We start from the raw sequence: 22,838 nt of genomic DNA, 5'->3' as shown, positions 1-22,838 counted from the left end.
GGCTGACAGGAGGAGCATGTTCAGTGCTAGACTAACACTCCCAAAATGTAGCACTGAACGGCACAGGAAGTCTTTCATTCCGACAGCCATCAGACTTTACAATGCATCTCTGTGCCTCACTGCATCACTGAGCACAGAGTGACAGTACCATCTTAAAACAACATTGTCAATATCACACTTACTGTACACTTAATGTAGATCTCTATCTTTTACTGTATATTTTATATTAGATTGTACATACATAACAGAGGAAATGTGGATCCCGGATCGTAGTTTATTATTATGTATTCTTATGCTTATTTTATTGCTTATTCTTAGGCAATTTTTTGTTATTCTTATTCGTGATTTGTTTTGTCTACCTAAATGTTTACTGTGAGTGATTTGTAGTGCCAAATTTCCCTCGGGATGATTAAAGTATTTATATTCTATAAATTCTATTAAATGTCCTGGGGATTGGGAATCTCTCTTTGTGTTTCGTTAACCTATATCTGTGTGTGTGTGTGTGTGTGTGTGTGTGTGTGTGTGTGTGTGTGTGTGTGTGTGTGTGTGTGTGTGTGTGTAGCTGTGAGGAAGAGGAGGAGCTGAAGAAGAGCGCGGTGGTGAACTGGTATCTGAAGGAGATGGAGTCGGAGATCGACTCGGAGGAGGAGCTTGTCAACAAGAAGGGCCTGATAGAGAAGGTCGTCCACAGACTGGTGCACTATGTGAGTACAGCTTCCACCGGGCGCCACTGGCACCATTTCCAACACACTGGCACACGCGAAACCAGCACGCCTCCATCAGAATCACTGTGATCGCCAACTACATTTAACGCCTACCAGGGATCCCCCCCCCCCCGTTGATTTGGGTATACGTTCATTCCACAACTAGAATTAAGCAATTGTGGGAAATTAAACAGAATAAAACAATATATTAACACGAGAATGTATACACAGAAGGATATTATTTACACACACACACACACACACACACACACATTTCTATAACGGGTTGCATACATTCGGTTAAGTAATCAGAATTATATGCATATAAATCCTAAGACTGATTAAGTCACTAGGGACTATATCCAGGGCTTGACATTAACGTTTTGGCTCAGCAGCCACTGTGGCTAGTGGTTTTCCAAAGTCACTAGCCACTCAGCATTTTCACCAGCCAAAAATCAAAAGAGAGAGAGAGAGATGCTGTTTTTACCTTATTTTAATTGTATTATTATTTCTCTCTTTTAGGTAGTAAGAGAGTTTAATTTTAAATGTTAAGATATTATAAGAAAGGCTTGGCGGCTGGGTGGCGCAGCGCACATTGCGCTCGTCACCAACGCAAGAGACACCGGTATCGAATCCGGCTGTCGGCGTTGCCTCCGGCTTGCGCCGGCCGTCATACTGACTCAATTGGCGGAGTTAGCGGGAGGGAAGTCGATGGGTGGTAGTCTGGTCGTTGTGAACAGCGACTCCTACAGGTCGGTTGGGTGGGCTTCTATCCTCCTGTGATGGGCTTCTATCCTCCCTACAACCGGCCAGTGGGGGGCACATGCGAGCAACGATCAAGACAGGGGAGGGGAGAATTGGCACGGCTAAATTGGGATGGGAGAAAAAATTGAAAGAGGAGGAGAAAAAGTGGATAAAAAAAAGATATTATGAGAAAGGGGCGGGACTAGATAAGCTGCGCTTCCTTCTGCCCCTCCTCATCCAAACTCATCCTCGTTTGCTTTTCTATGGATGAAGACGGACTTGTTTGTTTACATTTGTGATTCGCATGTTTGTTGTGTTCGAGATAAATCCATATCAAAATCAAGATACTACAATACTGCCTTCTACTGCCTTGGTTTCCAAGTACAAAGGGCTGGGCTGGCTCCACTGTATCTAGCCGAGCTCCTGCATCACCACGCCCCATCCAGAGCCCTAAGGTCTGCTGACCAGCTGCTGCTGGAGGTGCCCAGGACCAGGCTTAAAACCAGGGGAGATATAGAGCCTTTGCTGCTGCTGCCCCCCCCTCTGGAACAGCCCCCCCCCCACATAAGATCTGCCCAGAGCCTAGTATAGAGGCTTTTAAATCACTGCTCAAAACGCACCTCTTTCCCCCTGGCCTTTGACCAGAGTTAGCCTGCCACTTTTATATACGACGTCCGCTGTTACTCTGGACTTTTTATCAAATGTTCTTGTGTGTAAATGTACAATACCTTTTTCTGTAACTTTTGTGTATTTCTTTACTTGTTTCTGCATTGTACTGTATGTGTTTTTATCATGTGAAGCACTTTGGTTTGGCTTTTAGTCATTTGTAAATGTGCTTATATACAAATAGACTTGACTTGACTTGACTACAGATATCTCACACGTCGGCGTCCCTGTGTTCTGTCCCTCTCTCTGCCCAGGACCACATCCTGATCGAGCTGTCTCAGTCCGGGCTGAAGGGCTCGGGGACCCCGGAGGAGGAGGTGGTCCTGGTTGTCAACCCCAACTACACCCTGGAGGATTAAACTCCTCCCGTCATCCCTCCTTTTCTCCCCCTCTCCTCCCCCATAACCTCTTGTTAATTCTTTTTTTTTTTGGTACCCTTTCACTACCAACGCGTTAACCCTTTCACTGTGACAATACAGAAGGTTAACCCTTTCACTGCCACACGGCAAAGGGTTATAACTTATAACCCTTTCACAGTCTGTAGTGTGGTAGTGAAAGGGTTCAACTTCGGTAGTGTGGTTGTGAAAGGGTTAACGTTGAATTCAAAAGACTTTTGAGGTCGTTTTTTTTTTAATTCCGAACGCCAATATGTACGACATACATAGTGACGGCGTGCAACGTCACATTCTCCTTTTTTTTGTATTATGTCTGACTCTTGTTTTTAAGTTGATCAACTCTTGCATTTAGAGTCCAGACTCCTTAAGAAATATAAATATATATTTTGTCACACTGACTCTTGTAAATATGCTGCTCTTATTTCTATTATTATTATTATTTTTTAAGTTCTGTTTAGCTTTATGTCTGAGATGTTTTGGCCCCAGTCATGGGAACCAATTTCAATTTAATTAAATGTGTCACGTACACTAATACAGTTATTTTCCTGCCATGAGTGGTATCTTTAACTGTATACTGTAAGTATACACGTGTAGTTTTAAGAATATGTAAATGTTGTGAAATGCCTTTTTTATAATGTTCATATGCCCCAGGCATTAGTGTCCAAACATCCAAACATGTCCCTGTCCTGGCGATTTAGTGTTTAGTTATCCTATTGTATAGGTTTCCTTGCATCATTGCATTTATACCGTGACGTCTTTTGTTGGTTTACAATGTTGTTCTGAAATAAAGATCATAAGACAAAGCGGGGCTCGCAACTCACTTGTTGTTCCAAGGTGTTTTAATTGACAAAAAGGCAGTAGATGCAACGTTTCGACCGACCCTTCCGGTCTTCTTCAAGCAATGAAATAAAGATCATTCATCATTCATCCTGCTTAGCACTTTTTTCTTTCTTTTTATATACCAGTGCAGTGACAGTGAGATACCATTAGAGATTAAACACTGTTTTTGATACTTCGCATTTTTGATTATGGTTCTATAGTAGTCCCCTCCACCTCAATTTAGATTTTTCCCAAATCAAAAGCCTTGGGTAGACAAAAGTCCGCCAAGCTCTGAATGCGCTCGCTCAGCCGACAACGTCAGGCTCGTGACGGGCACCATGGACGGGCACAAGGCGGCACACGACAACCTACGGAGAACAGTGATGGAGGCAAAGGGGGCGGTACAGGGATAAAGTAGAACTTACATTAGTTTGAACAGGCTGATTCCATGGGTATGTGGCAGGGCCTCAGAACGATGACAGACTACAAAGGCACACTGATGAACACTGATGTCTCCTTGGAAAATAAGCTCAATACTTTCTATGCACTACAGCAGGCCACTACAACAGAAAGTAGAGCCAACACAGTGGCGATTATTCATGGGAGCCAAGCTTCTCCAAAAATGTGACCAGTTAAAAAATGTTAATATATATATTTTTTGTTTTTACCTGTTGACTCATCCATAGTTTACAATACTAGAAAATCGTTATTTTTCATCTCTGTGTTATAATAATTTTCCAATAAGAGTGCGTCGCTGGCAGAATCTATCTCCCCTCCTGGGGAAATGCGAAACTGCCCCCTCTCTATATCTTACACTGCAGGCAGGTACACACGCCTCTCTGGTAGCATTATTTTTGATTGATTGAATCAACTCTACCTTGGCATCCATTTACATTTTTTTTTTTTTTTTTTTTTTTTTTTTATTATTAGCCAATACGATTCTAGCTTAATTCAAATGTGGTTGGTCTTTGCACATCAAAACGCCCACCAGGGGGATTCCAGGTGAGGTGTGGCTTCAGAAGTTCAGACCAATCAAATCACATTAAAAGCTAAATGTCATCATATAGCCTTCGTTCTAGCTAGCCACTAGCCAGTTGAACAATATATGATGAGTACCCTTGTTGTTGATTTAGATCTATTAGAGTTAAAGGGAGAAAGGAGATTAACAGTCATATGGTGGAGAGCCGGTAAGCTTGATTGTGGAATTTAACTTTGGCTAAACACAATATATATATATATATAAATGCTGTTGCTCTGGATATGCAATTGAGAAGGTGGAAGGAAGTCTGTTTTGGTACATTGGTCATGGGTTAAAGGGGCAACGAGCGAAAAAAAAAAAAAAAATCTGCGTTAAGCGTGGTTAAGCTGCGTTATATTTTCCCGCCCTTTTACTCTTTTTTTTTTTTTTTTTTTTTTTTTTTAAATTGGTTAATTGAGTGAACAGATTGCAGGATGGGTACAGTAAGGTACAGCTCAATACATAACATTGTTAAGGGGATGCAGACCAGAGAAAGTCTTTCGTCTTGTTTACATCCTGTGTGTGTGTGCGTGCGTGTGTCTGTGTGTGTGTAAATGGCTGCATTTATATAGCGCTTTACAATAAGAAAAAACATATGTGCGTGCGTGTGTAATAATAATAATAATTTAGGACCTGCTCCGAGGTCATCAATTGGCACACATGCGATGCATGCATGCAATTCGTATCTGCGATTAACCCATCCCGTCGTCCTTCCCCCCCAAGGGCAGCCGGGAGCAGACAGGCACAACGTGAGCCGCGCCAGGGGACCAATCCATGTGCTCCTGTCCGTCTTCGTCAAGGACGCCACGATCTTGTTGTTGTGCATGTTTTTCCATTGGGTTTATCTTATCGGGGGGGAAACCCTTGCGAGCACGGGGAGAACATGCAGACTCCACACAGAAATGTGTGTGTGTGTGTGTGTGTGTGTGTGTGTGTGTGTGTGTGTGTGTGTGTGTGTGTGTGTGTGTGTGTGTGTGTGTGTGTGTGTGTGTGTGTGTGTGTGTGTGTGTGTGTGTAAATGGCTGCATTTATAAAGCGCTTTACAATTTGTTCCTCACATTTGACCCATTCCCTCAGACGTTCACACACCGACGGCGGAGGCGACCATGCAAGGTGCCAACCTGCTCATCAGGAGCAATTAGGGGTTAAGTGTCTTGCTCAAGGACACTTGGACACACGCTGCCCGGGAGGAGCGGCAATCGAACCGGTAACCTTTCACTACCACACGACAGCAGGTTAACCCTTTCACTACCACACGACAGCATGTTAACCCTTTCACTGCCACACTACAGAAGGTTAACCCTTTCACTACCACACGACAGCATGTTAACCCTTTCACTACCACACTACAGAAGGTTAACCCTTTCACTACCACACGACAGCATGTTAACCCTTTCACTACCACACTACAGAAGGTTAACCCTTTCACTACCACACGACAGCATGTTAACCATTTCACTGCCACGTGACAGCGGGTTAACACTTTCACTGCCACAGCATGTTAACCCTTTCACTGCCACACTACAGCGGGTTAACCCTTTCACTGCCACGTGACAACAGGTTAACCCTTTCACTGCCACACTACAGCGGGTTAACCCTTTCACTGCCTCGTGACAGCGGGTTAACCCTTTCACTGCCACGTGACAGCGAGTTAACCCTTTCACTGCCACACTACAGCGGGTTAACCCTTTCACTGCCTCGTGACAGCGGGTTAACCCTTTCACTGCCACGTGACAGCGGGTTAACCCTTTCACTGCCACGTGACAGCGGGTTAACCCTTTCACTACCACACGACAGCATGTTAACCCTTTCACTACCACACTACAGAAGGTTAACCCTTTCACTACCACACGACAGCATGTTAACCCTTTCACTGCCACGTGACAGCGGGTTAACACTTTCACTGCCACGCGACAGCATGTTAACCCTTTCACTACCACACGACAGCAGGTTAACCCTTTCACTGCCACGTGACAGCGGGTTAACCCTTTCACTACCACACTACAGAAGGTTAACCCTTTCACTACCACATGACAGCGTGTTAACACTTTCACTACCACACTACAGAAGGTTAACCCTTTCACTACCACATTACAGACGGTTAACCCTTTCACTACCACACGACAGCAGGTTAACCCTTTCACTACCACACGACAGCAGGTTAACCCTTTCACTGCCACGTGACAGCGGGTTAACCCTTTCACTGCCACGTGACAGCGGGTTAACCCTTTCACTGCCACCTGACAGCCTGTTAACCCTTTCACTGTCACGCAACAACGGGTTAACCCTTTCACTACCACACGACAGCGGGTTAACCCTTTCACTGCCACGTGACAGCGGGTTAACCCTTTCACTACCACACTACAGAAGGTTAACCCTTTCACTGCCATGTGACAGCCTGTTAACCCTTTCACTACCACACGACAGCGGGTTAACCCTTTCACTACCACACTACAGAAGGTTAACCCTTTCACTACCACATTACAGACGGTTAACCCTTTCAGTGCCACGTGACAGCGGGTTAACCCTTTCACTGCACACCTGTCTCACTGCTCGCCTGTCTCACTGCTCGCCTGTCTCACTGCTCCCTGTCTCACTGCTCGCCTGTCTCACTGCTCGCCTGTCTCACTGCTCACCTGTCTCACTGCTCGCCTGTCTCACTGCTCGCCTGTCTCACTGCTCGCCTGTCTCACTGCTCACCTGTCTCACTGCTCACCTGTCTCACTGCTCGCCTGTCTCACTGCTCGCCTATCTCACTGCACCCTGTCTCACTGCTCGCCAGTCTCACTGCTCCCTGTCTCACTGCTCCCTGTCTCACTGCTCTCCTGTCTCACTGCTCGCCTGTCTCACTGATCGCCTGTCTCACTGCACACCTGTCTCACTGCTCGCCTGTCTCACTGCTCGCCTGTCTCACTGCTCCCTGTCTCACTGCTCTCCTGTCTCACTGCTCGCCTGTCTCACTGCTCGCCTGTCTCACTGCACACATGTCTCACTGCACACCTCTCACTGCTCGCCTGTCTCACTGCTCGCCTGTCTCACTGCTCCCTGTCTCACTGCACACCTGTCTCACTGCTTGGCTGTCTCACTGCTCGCCTGTCTCACTGCTCCCTGTCTCACTGCTCCCTGTCTCACTGCTCGCCTGTCTCACTGCTCGCCTGTCTCACTGCTCCCTGTCTCACTGCTCGCCTGTCTCACTGCTCGCCTGTCTCACTGCTCGCCTGTCTCACTGCTCCCTGTCTCACTGCTCCCTGTCTCACTGCTCTCCTGTCTCACTGCTCGCCTGTCTCACTGCTCGCCTGTCTCACTGCACACATGTCTCACTGCACACCTCTCACTGCTCGCCTGTCTCACTGCTCGCCTGTCTCACTGCTCCCTGTCTCACTGCACACCTGTCTCACTGCTTGGCTGTCTCACTGCTCGCCTGTCTCACTGCTCCCTGTCTCACTGCTCCCTGTCTCACTGCTCGCCTGTCTCACTGCTCGCCTGTCTCACTGCTCGCCTGTCTCACTGCTCGCCTGTCTCACTGCTCGCCTGTCTCACTGCTCCCTGTCTCACTGCTCGCCTGTCTCACTGCTCGCCTGTCTCACTGCTCGCCTGTCTCACTCTTAATGTCTCACTCTTACTGTCTCACTCTTAATCTCTCACTCTTAATGTCTCACTCTTACTGTCTCACTCAATCTTAATCTCTCACTCTTAATGTCTCACTCTTACTGTCTCACTCTTAATCTCTCACTCTTACTGTCTCACTCTTAATGTCTCACTCTTACTGTCTCGCTCTTAATGTCTCACTCTTGCTGTCTCACTCACTCTTAATCTCTCACTCTTAATCTCTCACTCTTACTGTCTCACTCTTAATGTCTCACTCTTACTGTCTCACTCACTCTTAATCTCTCACTCTTAATGTCTCACTCTTACTGTCTCACTCTTAATGTCTCACTCTTACTGTCTCACTCACTCTTAATCTCTCACTCTTACTGTCTCACTCTTAATGTCTCACTCTTGCTGTCTCACTCACTCTTAATCTCTCACTCTTAATCTCTCACTCTTAATGTCTCACTCTTACTGTCTCACTCTTAATGTCTCACTCACTCTTAATCTCTCACTCTTAATGTCTCACTCTTACTGTCTCACTCACTCTTAATCTCTCACTCTTAATGTCTCACTCTTACTGTCTCACTCTTAATGTCTCACTCTTGCTGTCTCGCTCTTAATGTCTCACTCTTGCTGTCTCACTCACTCTTAATCTCTCACTCTTAATCTCTCACTCTTACTGTCTCACTCTTAATGTCTCACTCTTACTGTCTCACTCTTAATGTCTCACTCTTACTGTCTCACTCTTAATGTCTCACTCACTCTTAATCTCTCACTCTTAATGTCTCACTCTTAATATCTCACTCTTACTGTCTCACTCTTAATGTCTCACTCTTAATGTCTCACTCTTACTGTCTCACTCACTCTTAATCTCTCACTCTTAATGTCTCACTCTTACTGTCTCACTCTTAATGTCTCACTATTGCTGTCTCACTCACTCTTAATCTCTCACTCTTAATCTCTCACTCTTAATGTCTCACTCTTACTGTCTCACTCTTAATGTCTCACTCACTCTTAATGTCTCACTCTTAATGTCTCACTCTTACTGTCTCACTCACTCTTAATCTCTCACTCTTAATGTCTCACTCTTAATGTCTCACTCTTGCTGTCTCGCTCTTAATGTCTCACTCTTGCTGTCTCACTCACTCTTAATCTCTCACTCTTAATCTCTCACTCTTACTGTCTCACTCTTAATGTCTCACTCTTACTGTCTCACTCACTCTTAATCTCTCACTCTTAATGTCTCACTCTTACTGTCTCACTCTTAATGTCTCACTCTTACTGTCTCACTCACTCTTAATCTCTCACTCTTACTGTCTCACTCTTAATGTCTCACTCACTCTTAATCTCTCACTCTTAATCTCTCACTCTTAATGTCTCACTCTTACTGTCTCACTCTTAATGTCTCACTCACTCTTAATCTCTCACTCTTAATGTCTCACTCTTACTGTCTCACTCACTCTTAATCTCTCACTCTTAATGTCTCACTCTTACTGTCTCACTCTTAATGTCTCACTCTTGCTGTCTCGCTCTTAATGTCTCACTCTTGCTGTCTCACTCACTCTTAATCTCTCACTCTTAATCTCTCACTCTTACTGTCTCACTCTTACTGTCTCACTCACTCTTAATCTCTCACTCTTAATGTCTCACTCTTACTGTCTCACTCTTAATGTCTCACTCTTACTGTCTCACTCACTCTTAATCTCTCACTCTTAATCTCTCACTCTTAATGTCTCACTCTTACTGTCTCACTCTTAATGTCTCACTCACTCTTAATCTCTCACTCTTAATGTCTCACTCTTACTGTCTCACTCTTACTGTCTCACTCTTAATGTCTCACTCTTACTGTCTCACTCACTCTTAATCTCTCACTCTTAATCTCTCACTCTTAATGTCTCACTCTTACTGTCTCACTCTTAATGTCTCACTCACTCTTAATCTCTCACTCTTAATGTCTCACTCTTAATGTCTCACTCTTACTGTCTCACTCTTAATGTCTCACTCTTACTGTCTCACTCACTCTTAATCTCTCACTCTTAATGTCTCACTCTTACTGTCTCACTCTTAATGTCTCACTCTTACTGTCTCACTCACTCTTAATCTCTCACTCTTAATCTCTCACTCTTAATGTCTCACTCTTACTGTCTCACTCTTAATGTCTCACTCACTCTTAATCTCTCACTCTTAATGTCTCACTCTTAATGTCTCACTCTTACTGTCTCACTCTTAATGTCTCACTCTTGCTGTCTCGCTCTTAATGTCTCACTCTTGCTGTCTCACTCACTCTTAATCTCTCACTCTTAATCTCTCACTCTTACTGTCTCACTCTTAATGTCTCACTCTTACTGTCTCACTCACTCTTAATCTCTCACTCTTAATGTCTCACTCTTACTGTCTCACTCTTAATGTCTCACTCTTACTGTCTCACTCACTCTTAATCTCTCACTCTTACTGTCTCACTCTTAATGTCTCACTCACTCTTAATCTCTCACTCTTAATCTCTCACTCTTAATGTCTCACTCTTACTGTCTCACTCTTAATGTCTCACTCACTCTTAATGTCTCACTCTTAATGTCTCACTCTTACTGTCTCACTCACTCTTAATCTCTCACTCTTAATGTCTCACTCTTACTGTCTCACTCTTAATGTCTCACTCTTGCTGTCTCGCTCTTAATGTCTCACTCTTGCTGTCTCACTCACTCTTAATCTCTCACTCTTACTGTCTCACTCTTACTGTCTCACTCACTCTTAATCTCTCACTCTTAATGTCTCACTCTTACTGTCTCACTCTTAATGTCTCACTCTTACTGTCTCACTCACTCTTAATCTCTCACTCTTAATCTCTCACTCTTAATGTCTCACTCTTACTGTCTCACTCTTAATGTCTCACTCACTCTTAATCTCTCACTCTTAATGTCTCACTCTTACTGTCTCACTCTTAATGTCTCACTCTTACTGTCTCACTCTTAACGTCTCACTCACTCTTAATGTCTCACTCTTAATATCTCACTCTTACTGTCTCACTCTTAATGTCTCACTCTTAATGTCTCACTCTTACTGTCTCACTCACTCTTAATCTCTCACTCTTAATGTCTCACTCTTACTGTCTCACTCTTAATGTCTCACTCACTCTTAATCTCTCACTCTTAATGTCTCACTCTTAATATCTCACTCTTAATGTCTCACTCTTAATGTCTCACTCTTAATGTCTCACTCTTACTGTCTCACTAACTCTTAATCTCTCACTCTTAATGTCTCACTCTTACTGTCTCACTCTTAATGTCTCACTCTTACTGTCTCTCTCACTCTTAATCTCTCACTCTTAATCTCTCACTCTTAATGTCTCACTCTTACTGTCTCACTCTTAATGTCTCACTCACTCTTAATCTCTCACTCTTAATGTCTCACTCTTACTGTCTCACTCTTACTGTCTCACTCTTAATGTCTCACTCACTCTTAATCTCTCACTCTTAATGTCTCACTCTTAATATCTCACTCTTACTGTCTCACTCTTAATGTCTCACTCGTAATGTCTCACTCTTACTGTCTCACTCACTCTTAATCTCTCACTCTTAATGTCTCACTCTTACTGTCTCACTCTTAATGTCTCACTCTTACTGTCTCTCTCACTCTTAATCTCTCACTCTTAATCTCTCACTCTTAATGTCTCACTCTTACTGTCTCACTCACTCTTAATCTCTCACTCTTAATGTCTCACTCTTACTGTCTCACTCTTAATGTCTCACTCTTACTGTCTCACTCTTAATGTCTCACTCACTCTTAATGTCTCACTCTTAATGTCTCACTCTTAATGTCTCACTCACTCTTAATGTCTCACTCTTAATGTCTCACTCTTACTGTCTCACTCACTCTTAATGTCTCACTCTTACTGTCTCACTCTTAATGTCTCACTCTTGCTGTCTCGCTCTTAATGTCTCACTCTTGCTGTCTCACTCACTCTTAATCTCTCACTCTTACTGTCTCACTCTTAATGTCTCACTCTTACTGTCTCACTCACTCTTAATCTCTCACTCTTAATGTCTCACTCTTACTGTCTCACTCTTAATGTCTCACTCTTACTGTCTCACTCACTCTTAATCTCTCACTCTTACTGTCTCACTCTTAATGTCTCACTCTTGCTGTCTCACTCACTCTTAATCTCTCACTCTTAATCTCTCACTCTTAATGTCTCACTCTTACTGTCTCACTCTTAATGTCTCACTCACTCTTAATATCTCACTCTTAATGTCTCACTCTTACTGTCTCACTCACTCTTAATCTCTCACTCTTAATGTCTCACTCTTACTGTCTCACTCTTAATGTCTCACTCTTGCTGTCTCGCTCTTAATGTCTCACTCTTGCTGTCTCACTCACTCTTAATCTCTCACTCTTAATCTCTCACTCTTACTGTCTCACTCTTACTGTCTCACTCACTCTTAATCTCTCACTCTTAATGTCTCACTCTTACTGTCTCACTCTTAATGTCTCACTCTTACTGTCTCACTCACTCTTAATCTCGCACTCTTAATGTCTCACTCTTACTGTCTCACTCTTACTGTCTCACTCTTAATGTCTCACTCACTCTTAATCTCTCACTCTTAATGTCTCACTCTTACTGTCTCACTCTTAATGTCTCACTCTTACTGTCTCACTCTTAATGTCTCACTCACTCTTAATCTAGCACTCTTAATGTCTCACTCTTAATATCTCACTCTTACTGTCTCACTCTTAATGTCTCACTCTTAATGTCTCACTCTTACTGTCTCACTCACTCTTAATCTCTCACTCTTAATGTCTCACTCTTACTGTCTCACTCTTAATGTCTCACTCACTCTTAATCTCTCACTCTTAATGTCTCACTCTTAATATCTCACTCTTACTGTCTCACTCTTAATGTCTCACTCTTAATGTCTCACTCTTACTGTCTCACTCACTCTTAATCTCTCACTCTTAATGTCTCACTCTTACTGTCTCACTCTTAATGTCTCACTCACTCTTAATCTCTCACTCTTAATGTCTCACTCTTAATATCTCACTCTTACTGTCTCACTCTTAATGTCTCACTCTTAATGTCTCACTCTTACTGTCTCACTAACTCTTAATCTCTCACTCTTACTGTCTCACTCTTAATGTCTCACTCTTACTGTCTCTCTCACTCTTAATCTCTCACTCTTAATCTCTCACTCTTAATGTCTCACTCTTACTGTCTCACTCTTAATGTCTCACTCACTCTTAATCTCTCACTCTTAATGTCTCACTCTTACTGTCTCACTCTTACTGTCTCACTCTTAATGTCTCACTCACTCTTAATCTCTCACTCTTAATGTCTCACTCGTACTGTCTCACTCTTAATGTCTCACTCTTACTGTCTCACTCACTCTTAATCTCTCACTCTTAATCTCTCACTCTTAATAGCTACCAAGCTAAGCTATGTTATTTACTAACGTTATAAACACAATATGTGTACAACGACACAATGATTTACATTATTACAAATATGGTAACGTGGTTGTGGCTTTTACAAATAGTGGTTAGCTTTAGAGATGGATGGATGGCTATAATCACGGAGCAATAGTGAGGTGAAACAGATACATTTTCATTCGGCTAGTAGTAACAAGCATATATCTATGGTAGCAAGGCTCTCTGCCTGCCACTAGCTGTGTGACTCTCAGCGCCCCCTGGTGAGCCCCCTGTTGTCCTGCACCTGTTGTGACGATCATTTCGATTACACACGCACGTTATGAACCATTGATTAAAATATGCATGTGCGTGGTGATTGTGTTGGGCAGACAAAATGTTTGTTAAAAACGCTAAAACTGGGTCAATTTCAATACTTTTTTTTCCCTTCTTCATGAAAGCCACTGTTGGCCTAGTCCACATTGTTTATTGAACAAAAATACAACGTGGAGGTTGACCTTTAACGCTGGCGTCAAGGTAAAACACACATCCTCTCCTCCTCTCATTCACCTCTAACGCTGGCGTCAAGGTAAAACACACATCCTCCTCCTCTCATTCACCTCTAAAGCTGGCGTCAAGGTAAAACACACGTCCTCTCCTCCTCTCATTCACCTCTAACGCTGGCGTCAAGGTAAAACACACGTCCTCTCCTCCTCTCATTCACCTCTAACGCTGGCGTCAAGGTAAAACACACGTCCTCTCCTCCTCTCATTCACCTCTTAACGCTGGCGTCAAGGTAAAACACACGTCCTCTCCTCTTCTCATTCACCTCTAAACGCTGGCGTCAAGGTAAAACACACGTCCTCTCCTCCTCTCATTCACCTCTAACCAGGGGTGTAAAGTACTTGAGTAATTGTACTTTGTTACAATACTTAAGTACTGTTTTGGGGGATTTGTACTTTACGCGAGTATTATTAGGTTTGTATATTTTTACTCAATTACATTTCAGAGAAAAAAAAACATACTTTTTACTCCTTACATTTAAAATGCAGACCTACAAAGTACAAATCTATTAATAATAGTAATAATAGTATAGAATAGAATAGAATAGAATAGAATAGAATAGAATAGAAATACTTTAATCATCCCCAGGGAAATTTGGCACTACAAATCGCTCACAGTAAACATTTAGTTAGACAAAACAAATCACGAATACGAATAACAAAAGATTGCCTAAGAATAAGGAATAAAATAAGCCTAAGAATAACATAATAATAATAAACTACGGTCCGTGATCCACATTTCACATTCACATTTCCTCTGTTATGTGTGTACAATCTGATATAAAATATACAGTAAAAAATACAGAGATCTACATTAAGTGTACAGTAAGTGTAATATTGACAATGTTGTTTTAAATGTAAAAGTCCAGGAATATGGTACTGTCACTCTGTGATGCAGTGTATATTTGTTAGTAAAGTTTTTACTTTAACTTTTTAGTACTTAAGTACATTTAAAAGTAGAAACGTTTTGACTTTCACTCAAGTGTTGTTTTTAGCCAGATACTCTGACTTTTACTTGAGTAAGATTTTGAGACGGTACCCATACTTTCACTTAAGTATAATTTCTGGGTACTTTTTACACCCCTGCCTACTTTGTTACAATACTTAAGTACTGTTTTGGGGGATTTGTACTTTACGCGAGTATTATTAGGTTTGTATACTTGTACTTTTACTCAATTACATTTAAGAGAAAAAAAACATACTTTTTACTCCTTACATTAAAATGCAGACCTACAACGTACAAATCTCGCAGGTCCAACAATTTGAATTAGTATTTGTTTCTCTGGCCGAACTAACATTAACGTTATTAATCCTGCGGCCGCACTTTATTTAAAAACAGCCAATCAAATCCCTATCAATGGAAAATTAACCCGCCCATCCCCATGCTGATTGGTCCTTGTGCAAGCCTAGAAAGCCTGAAAGTTTTTACTTTCACTTTTTAGTACTTAAGTACATTTAAAAGTAGAAACGTTTTGACTTTCACTCAAGTGTGTTTTTAGCCAGATACTCTGACTTTTACTTGAGTACGATTTTGAGACTGTACCCATACTTTAACTTACCGGTAAGTATAATTTCTGGGTACTTTTTACACCTTCTGGGTTTACACCCCTGCCTCTAACACTCTAGGAATAGGAAGAAAAATAATATTCTCATGCATTTTCTCGAAAACAAAGCATCAAATACACAGGAAAAAACGTTTTCCCACATTTCAGTAGGATCAAACTTTGACATCCACTCTGCTCTCCTCTCCGCCCCCCGCCTCTCTCAGGCCACCCTGAACGCCCGCACCTCCATACTGGCAGCGGCCAACCCGGTGGGCGGCCGCTACGACCGCAGCAAGAGTCTGAAGCAGAACGTCAACCTGAGCGCGCCCATCATGAGCCGCTTCGACCTCTTCTTCATCCTGGTGGACGACTGCAATGAGGTGAACATGTCTCCGTTCGACAACTGTGTGTGGTTGTTAATAGAGCACCCCATTTTGTGGCTTCTAAAGTTAAATCAAATCAAATCAAATTTATTTGTAAGGCCTGACAACACACGTTAATGTCCCCATGGGCCGTACAAGTCTTCTTTAAACAAGTCAAGAAGAAACATAACAATAAGTCAAGAACAGAACAAGAACACCATAAGGTCCAACAAATTTAAAATAAATGCAAATAATGTGTGGTTAACCCTTTCACTACCACACTACCAAAGGGTTAATCCTTTCACTGACAATACAGAAGGTTAACCCTTTCACTGTGACACTACAGAAGTTGAACCCTTTCACTGCCACACGACAAAGGGTTAACCCTTTCACAACCACACTACTACAGAAGGTTAACCCTTTCGGTTAACCGTCTCAGGTAGTGTGGTAGGGAACGGTCAACCTTCTGTAGTGTGGTAGTGAAAGGGTTAATTATACCATAGTACAGCGCCCCCATTTTGTGGCTTCTAAAGTTAAATGACTGTGTGTGTGTGTGTTAGGTGACAGACTACGCCATCGCCAGGCGCATCGTGGACCTGCACTCTCGCTTGGAGGAGTCGGTGGACAGACTGTATACTCTGGATGAGATCCGCAGATATCTGCTCTTCGCCAGGCAATTCAAACCCAAGGTGTGAATCACGAAGTCCCTTTCCCTAACCCTGTGCAGAACTATACAACTCCCGAAAGTTCATTTGGGTGGACTCTCAAGTTTTTTTTTCTTGTAATCTTTTAATATAAGTAAAAGTATATTCTATATTGTAATACACTAAATTATGTTATATCTAGTAAAATTATTGGAAGAACAAATATAAATGTAAGGGGGTAGGGATCAATAAGCTTAGCTTCCCTCTACTCCTTTTTTGGACATGTCTGCTAACCAAACACATTGCTCTTGACCTTTTTCTTTATAATTCCTTATATTTATTTTTTTAATGTTTTTAAAATTAACTTTTTCATTCATTCATTCATTCTCTCGTAATTCCTAATTGTCTCTGTGATCAAAAAAATAAATTCCCCCCGCCCACGTATAGATCTCCAGCGAATCCAAGGAGTTCATCGTGGAGCAGTACAAGCGGCTCCGCCAGCGCGACGGCTCCGGGGGCGTGTCCAAGTCAGCCTGGCGAATCACGGTGCGGCAGCTCGAGAGCATGATCCGTCTCTCGGAGGGCATGGCCCGCATGCACTGCTGTGACGAGGTGCGTACAGAGAGAAGGAGGGTCACCTGAGTCCCGCATGGTTCCTATATAGGCCACCAGGGGAGTCACGTGATGGTTCTAAGCAAGTCCAAAGCATACGGCGGGGCGAGCGACGTCGCCTGGCGATGCGTTTCAGCTGTCGCTCACAACGACAATCGCTTAGCACCCCACACCACACATGAATCAAATCTAATTTATTTGTAAGGCCCGACGACACACGTTAATGTCTCCATGGGCCGGACATGTCTTCTTTAAACAAGTCAAGAAGAAACATCACAATAAATCGAGAACAAAACAAAAACACCATAAAGTCCAAATATTTTAAAATAAATGCAACACTCCCAGACGTACCCCACGCGAAGGTAAGGACAAACTCACTAAGACCTAGCAGTAGGAAAAAATGCACCACAGGCAATGTGGAGGAGAGAAACCTTAGAAGGGCCGTTCAAGGGGGGGGATCTCCCTTCTTAGATGTCGGTGATAGTAGTGTTGCAAGCTATACGTTCACTACCACCGATTGGCCTGAAGATGTCCTCAGAGATCTACGATAGCCTACTATGACCACTGCTATGACAGCAGCATTAACAACTCATTGACTGCCAATAACGAGTATATTTGTGCAAACTTTTTTTTTTTTTGTTTGTGAGAGAGGTGGCAATATTGATCCAGAAGGTGCGTTTTCACCAGACTACCTTGGGAGTCCGCATTTCTGGTAAATCAGAAAAATACTAAAGCCAAACCGGCGGGGATGTAATGTTACCGGGACATCAAGGGGGGTGGGGGGGAGACATCCCTTCTCCAACTAATGTTATTTATTTAAATCGTTCCTGTTAATTAATAATTAACATAAGTAGCATGGTAATAATACGTAGGTTATTGATCAATGAATGTATTGATAAATTAATTTATATTACAAACGATACACCAGCAGAAGTCACGTTATTTCCTCATTGTCCTCGCTGTGTCGCCTGTCTGCCTAAAAGAGAATTGGATTGAGCCAGGCGACAGAAGTCGCTGCGCAATCGTCGCTCGAAAATCTCCTGCCGTGTGGGTTCTCTCATTCATAACAATGGAAGCGATCAAATTCTGTCGGTCGCCTGGCAAAAAAATCGCCCGCCGTGTGCGTTGGACTTAAGACCCGCCTGGTTCCTAGTATAGACCCTGGGGAGTCACGTGATAGTTCTAAGACCCGCCTGGTTCCTATTATAGACCCTGGGGAGTCACGTGATAGTTCTAAGACCCGCCTGGTTCCTATTATAGACCCTGGGGAGTCACGTGATAGTTCTAAGACCCGCCTGGTTCCTAGTATAGACCCTGGGGAGTCACGTGATAGTTCTAAGACCCGCCTGGTTCCTATTATAGACCCTGGGGAGTCACGTGATAGTTCTAAGACCCGCCTGGTTCCTAGTATAGACCCTGGGGACTTGGAGTTTTTTATTTTTATTTTTATTTTTTAAACTTCATTTTTTAGCGTTTATCGCTTTTTTCTGGTCAAGCATGACCGACAGAAACAGGTTGAATGGGATATAGATCAGGGGAAATACAAGTGCCGCCAAAAAAGTGCCACACGTGCGCTCCTTTAGTGGTTAAAGTAACGTTGCATTCGTTCGGTACACGGCACGTACTGAACCGAAGGTCCAGTATCGAAAAGGTTCTGTGCGAATACATGTACCGTTACACCCCTACTGTGTATGTATTAACGAAACCTCCCGCCTCTCTCACACACACAGGTCAGGAGGACGTCCCCAACGGAGTGAACGGCCATGTGAACGGCATCAACGGCCATGTGAACGGCATCAACGGCCATGTGAACGGCGTGAACGGTCACGTGAACGGCCACGCGGAGCCAGAGAGTCAGCCCAAGCCCTCGCTCCGCCTGTCCTTCGCCGAGTACAGACGCATCTCCAACCTGCTGGTGCTGCACCTCCGCAGGGCAGAGGAAGGTAAAGAGACACACACGCCTCGCTCTCTGGTTCTGTTCCGCAGAGGAAGGTAAAGAGACACGCCTCGCTCTCTGGTTCTGTTCCGCAGAGGAAGGTAAAGAGACACGCCTCGCTCTCTGGTTCTGTTCCGCAGAGGAAGGTAAAGAGACACGCCTCGCTCTCTGGTTCTGTTCCGCAGAGGAAGGTAAAGAGACACACACGCCTCGCTCTCTGGTTCTGTTCCCAGTTCGATTCCCTCTCAAGGACACATTTACCATTTAATGCTACATTGAGTCCACATTCAACATCCTGATGGCCTGGGGATAGAGGCTCCTTCTGAGTCTCTCTGTACTGGCCATGAGACTCCGGTAGCGCTTGCCTGACCGCAGCAGTGCAAAGAGGCAGTTGCCTGGTGTACGCCTTGGCTGACAGGAGGAGCATGTTCAGTGCTAGACTAACACTCCCAAAATGTAGCACTGAACGGCACAGGAAGTCTTTCATTCCGACAGCCATCAGACTTTACAATGCATCTCTGTGCCTCACTGCATCACTGAGCACAGAGTGACAGTTACCATCTTAAAACAACATTGTCAATATCACACTTAATGTAGATCTCTATCTTTTACTGTATATTTTATATTAGATTGTACATACATAACAGAGGAAATGTGGATCCCGGATCGTAGTTTATTATTATGTATTCTTATGCTTATTTTATTGCTTATTCTTAGGCAATTTTTTGTTATTCTTATTCGTGATTTGTTTTGTCTACCTAAATGTTTACTGTGAGTGATTTGTAGTGCCAAATTTCCCTCGGGATGATTAAAGTATTTATATTCTATAAATTCTATTAAATGTCCTGGGGATTGGGAATCTCTCTTTGTGTTTCGTTAACCTATATCTGTGTGTGTGTGTGTGTGTGTGTGTGTAGCTGAGGAAGAGGAGGAGCTGAAGAAGAGCGCGGTGGTGAACTGGTATCTGAAGGAGATGGAGTCGGAGATCGACTCGGAGGAGGAGCTTGTCAACAAGAAGGGCCTGATAGAGAAGGTCGTCCACAGACTGGTGCACTATGTGAGTACAGCTTCCACCGGGCGCCACTGGCACCATTTCCAACACACTGGCACACGCGAAACCAGCACGCCTCCATCAGAATCACTGTAATCGCCAACTACATTTAACGCCTACCAGGGATTCCCCCCCCCCCCCCCCCCCCGTTGATTTGGGTATACGTTCATTCCACAACTAGAATTAAGCAATTGTGGGAAATTAAACAGAATAAAACAATATATTAACACGAGAATGTATACACAGAAGGATATTTACACACACACACACATTTCTATAACGGGTCGCATACATTCGGTTAAGTAATCAGAATTATATGCATATAAATCCTACGACTGATTAAGTCACTAGGGACTATATCCAGGGCTTGACATTAACTTTTTGGCTCAGCAGCCACTGTGGCTAGTGGTTTTACAAAGTCACTAGCCACTCAGCATTTTCACCAGCCAAAAATCAAAAGAGAGAGAGAGAGATGCTGTTTTTACCTTATTTTAATTGTATTATTATTTCTCTCTTTTAGGTAGTAAGAGAGTTTAATTTTAAATGTTAAGATATTATAAGAAAGGCTTGGCGGCTGGGTGGCGCAGCGGACATTGCGCTCGTCACCAACGCAAGAGACACCGGTATCGAATCCGGCTGTCGGCGTTGCCTCCGGCTTGCGCCGGCCGTCATACTGACTCAATTGGCGGAGTTAGCGGGAGGGAAGTCGATGGGTGGTAGTCTGGTCGTTGTGAACAGCGACTCCTACAGGTCGGTTGGGTGGGCTTCTATCCTCCTGTGATGGGCTTCTATCCTCCCTACAACCGGCCAGTGGGGGGCACATGCGAGCAACGATCAAGACAGGGGAGGGGAGAATTGGCACGGCTAAATTGGGATGGGAGAAAAAAAATTAAAATTAGGAGAAAACGTGGATATAAAAAAAAGATATTATGAGAAAGGGGCGGGACTAGATAAGCTGCGCTTCCGTCTGCCCCTCCTCATCCAAACTCATCCTCGTTTGCTTTTCTATGGATGAAGACGGACTTGTTTGTTTACATTTGTGATTCGCATGTTTGTTGTGTTCGAGATAAATCCATATCAAAATCAAGATACTACAATACTGCCTTCTACTGCCTTGGCTTCCAAGTACAAAGGGCTGGGCTGGCTCCACTGTATCTAGCCGAGCTCCTACATAGAGCCTTTGCTGCTGCTGCCCCCCCCCCCCTCTGGAACAGCCCCCCCCCCCCCACATAAGATCTGCCCAGAGCCTAGTATAGAGGCTTTTAAATCACTGCTCAAAACGCACCTCTTTCCCCCTGGCCTTTGACCAGAGTTAGCCTGCCACTTTTATATACGACGTCCGCTGTTACTCTGGACTTTTTATCAAATGTTCTTGTGTGTAAATGTACAATACCTTTTTCTGTAACTTTTGTGTATTTCTTTACTTGTTTCTGCATTGTACTGTATGTGTTTTTATCATGTTGAAGCACTTTGGTTTGGCTTTTAGTCATTTGTAAATGTGCTTATATACAAATAGAGCTGACTTGACTTGACTACAGATATCTCACACGTCGGCGTCCCTGTGTTCTGTCCCTCTCTCTGCCCAGGACCACATCCTGATCGAGCTGTCTCAGTCCGGGCTGAAGGGCTCGGGGACCCCGGAGGAGGAGGTGGTCCTGGTCGTCAACCCCAACTACACCCTGGAGGATTAAACTCCTCCCGTCATCCCTCCTTTTCTCCCCCTCTCCTCCCCCATAACCTCTTGTTAATTTTCTTTTTTTTTGGTACCCTTTCACTACCAACGCGTTAACCCTTTCACTGTGACAATACAGAAGGTTAACCCTTTCACTGCCACACGGCAAAGGGTTATAACTTATAACCCTTTCACAGTCTGTAGTGTGGTAGTGAAAGGGTTCAACTTCGGTAGTGTGGTTGTGAAAGGGTTAACGTTGAATTCAAAAGACTTTTGAGGTCGTTTTTTTTTTTATTCCGAACGCCAATATGTACGACATACATAGTGACGGCGTGCAACGTCACATTCTCCTTTTTTTTTTATTATGTCTGACTCTTGTTTTTAAGTTGATCAACTCTTGCATTTAGAGTCCAGACTCCTTAAGAAATATAAATATATATTTTGTCACACTGACTCTTGTAAATATGCTGCTCTTATTTCTATTATTATTATTATTTTTTAAGTTCTGTTTAGCTTTATGTCTGAGATGTTTTGGCCCCAGTCATGGGAACCAATTTCAATTTAATTAAATGTGTCACGTACACTAATACAGTTATTTTCCTGCCATGAGTGGTATCTTTAACTGTATACTGTAAGTATACACGTGTAGTTTTAAGAATATGTAAATGTTGTGAAATGCCTTTTTTATAATGTTCATATGCCCCAGGCATTAGTGTCCAAACATCCAAACATGTCCCTGTCCTGGCGATTTAGTGTTTAGTTATCCTATTGTATAGGTTTCCTTGCATCATTGCATTTATACCGTGACGTCTTTTGTTGGTTTACAATGTTGTTCTGAAATAAAGATCATAAGACAAAGCGGGGCTCGCAACTCACTTGTTCCAAGGTGTTTTAATTGACAAAAAGGCAGTAGATGCAACGTTTCGACCGACCCTTCCGGTCTTCTTCAAGCAATGAAATAAAGATCATTCATCATTCATCCTGCTTAGCACTTTTTTTTTCTTTTTATATACCAGTGCAGTGACAGTGAGATACCATTAGAGATTAAACACTGTTTTTGATACTTCGCATTTTTGATTATGGTTCTATAGTAGTCCCCTCCACCTCAATTTAGATTTTT

General features: G+C 43.3%; 1 protein-coding gene and 1 long non-coding RNA gene across 2 annotated transcripts; both read left to right on the top strand.

Moving 5' to 3' along the window:
- Positions 1-3,666: 3,666 nt before the first annotated feature.
- On the top strand, positions 3,667-17,089 carry LOC311226422 (DNA replication licensing factor MCM6-like; the record flags this gene model as incomplete). Its single annotated transcript, XM_084311848.1, has 4 exons — positions 3,667-3,729; positions 15,666-15,821; positions 16,364-16,492; positions 16,895-17,089. The coding sequence occupies 4 exons, from the start codon at positions 3,667-3,669 to the stop codon at positions 17,087-17,089; spliced, it is 543 nt and encodes a 180-aa protein (XP_084167974.1).
- Positions 17,090-18,875: 1,786 nt separating this feature from the next.
- LOC311227041 lies at positions 18,876-22,582 on the top strand. The gene is made up of 3 exons (XR_014619564.1): positions 18,876-19,002; positions 19,913-20,052; positions 21,633-22,582. It is a non-coding gene; the product is annotated as an uncharacterized lncRNA (long non-coding RNA).
- The last annotated feature ends 256 nt before the right edge of the window (positions 22,583-22,838 follow it).

The sequence above is a fragment of the Notolepis coatsorum genome (genome assembly GCF_963971535.1).
Source record: "Notolepis coatsorum genome assembly, chromosome: 4".
In the NCBI taxonomy this organism is placed as follows: domain Eukaryota; kingdom Metazoa; phylum Chordata; class Actinopteri; order Aulopiformes; family Paralepididae; genus Notolepis; species Notolepis coatsorum.
Note: the sequence above shows the minus strand (reverse complement) of the source record. Positions and strands in the feature narration are given on the sequence as shown.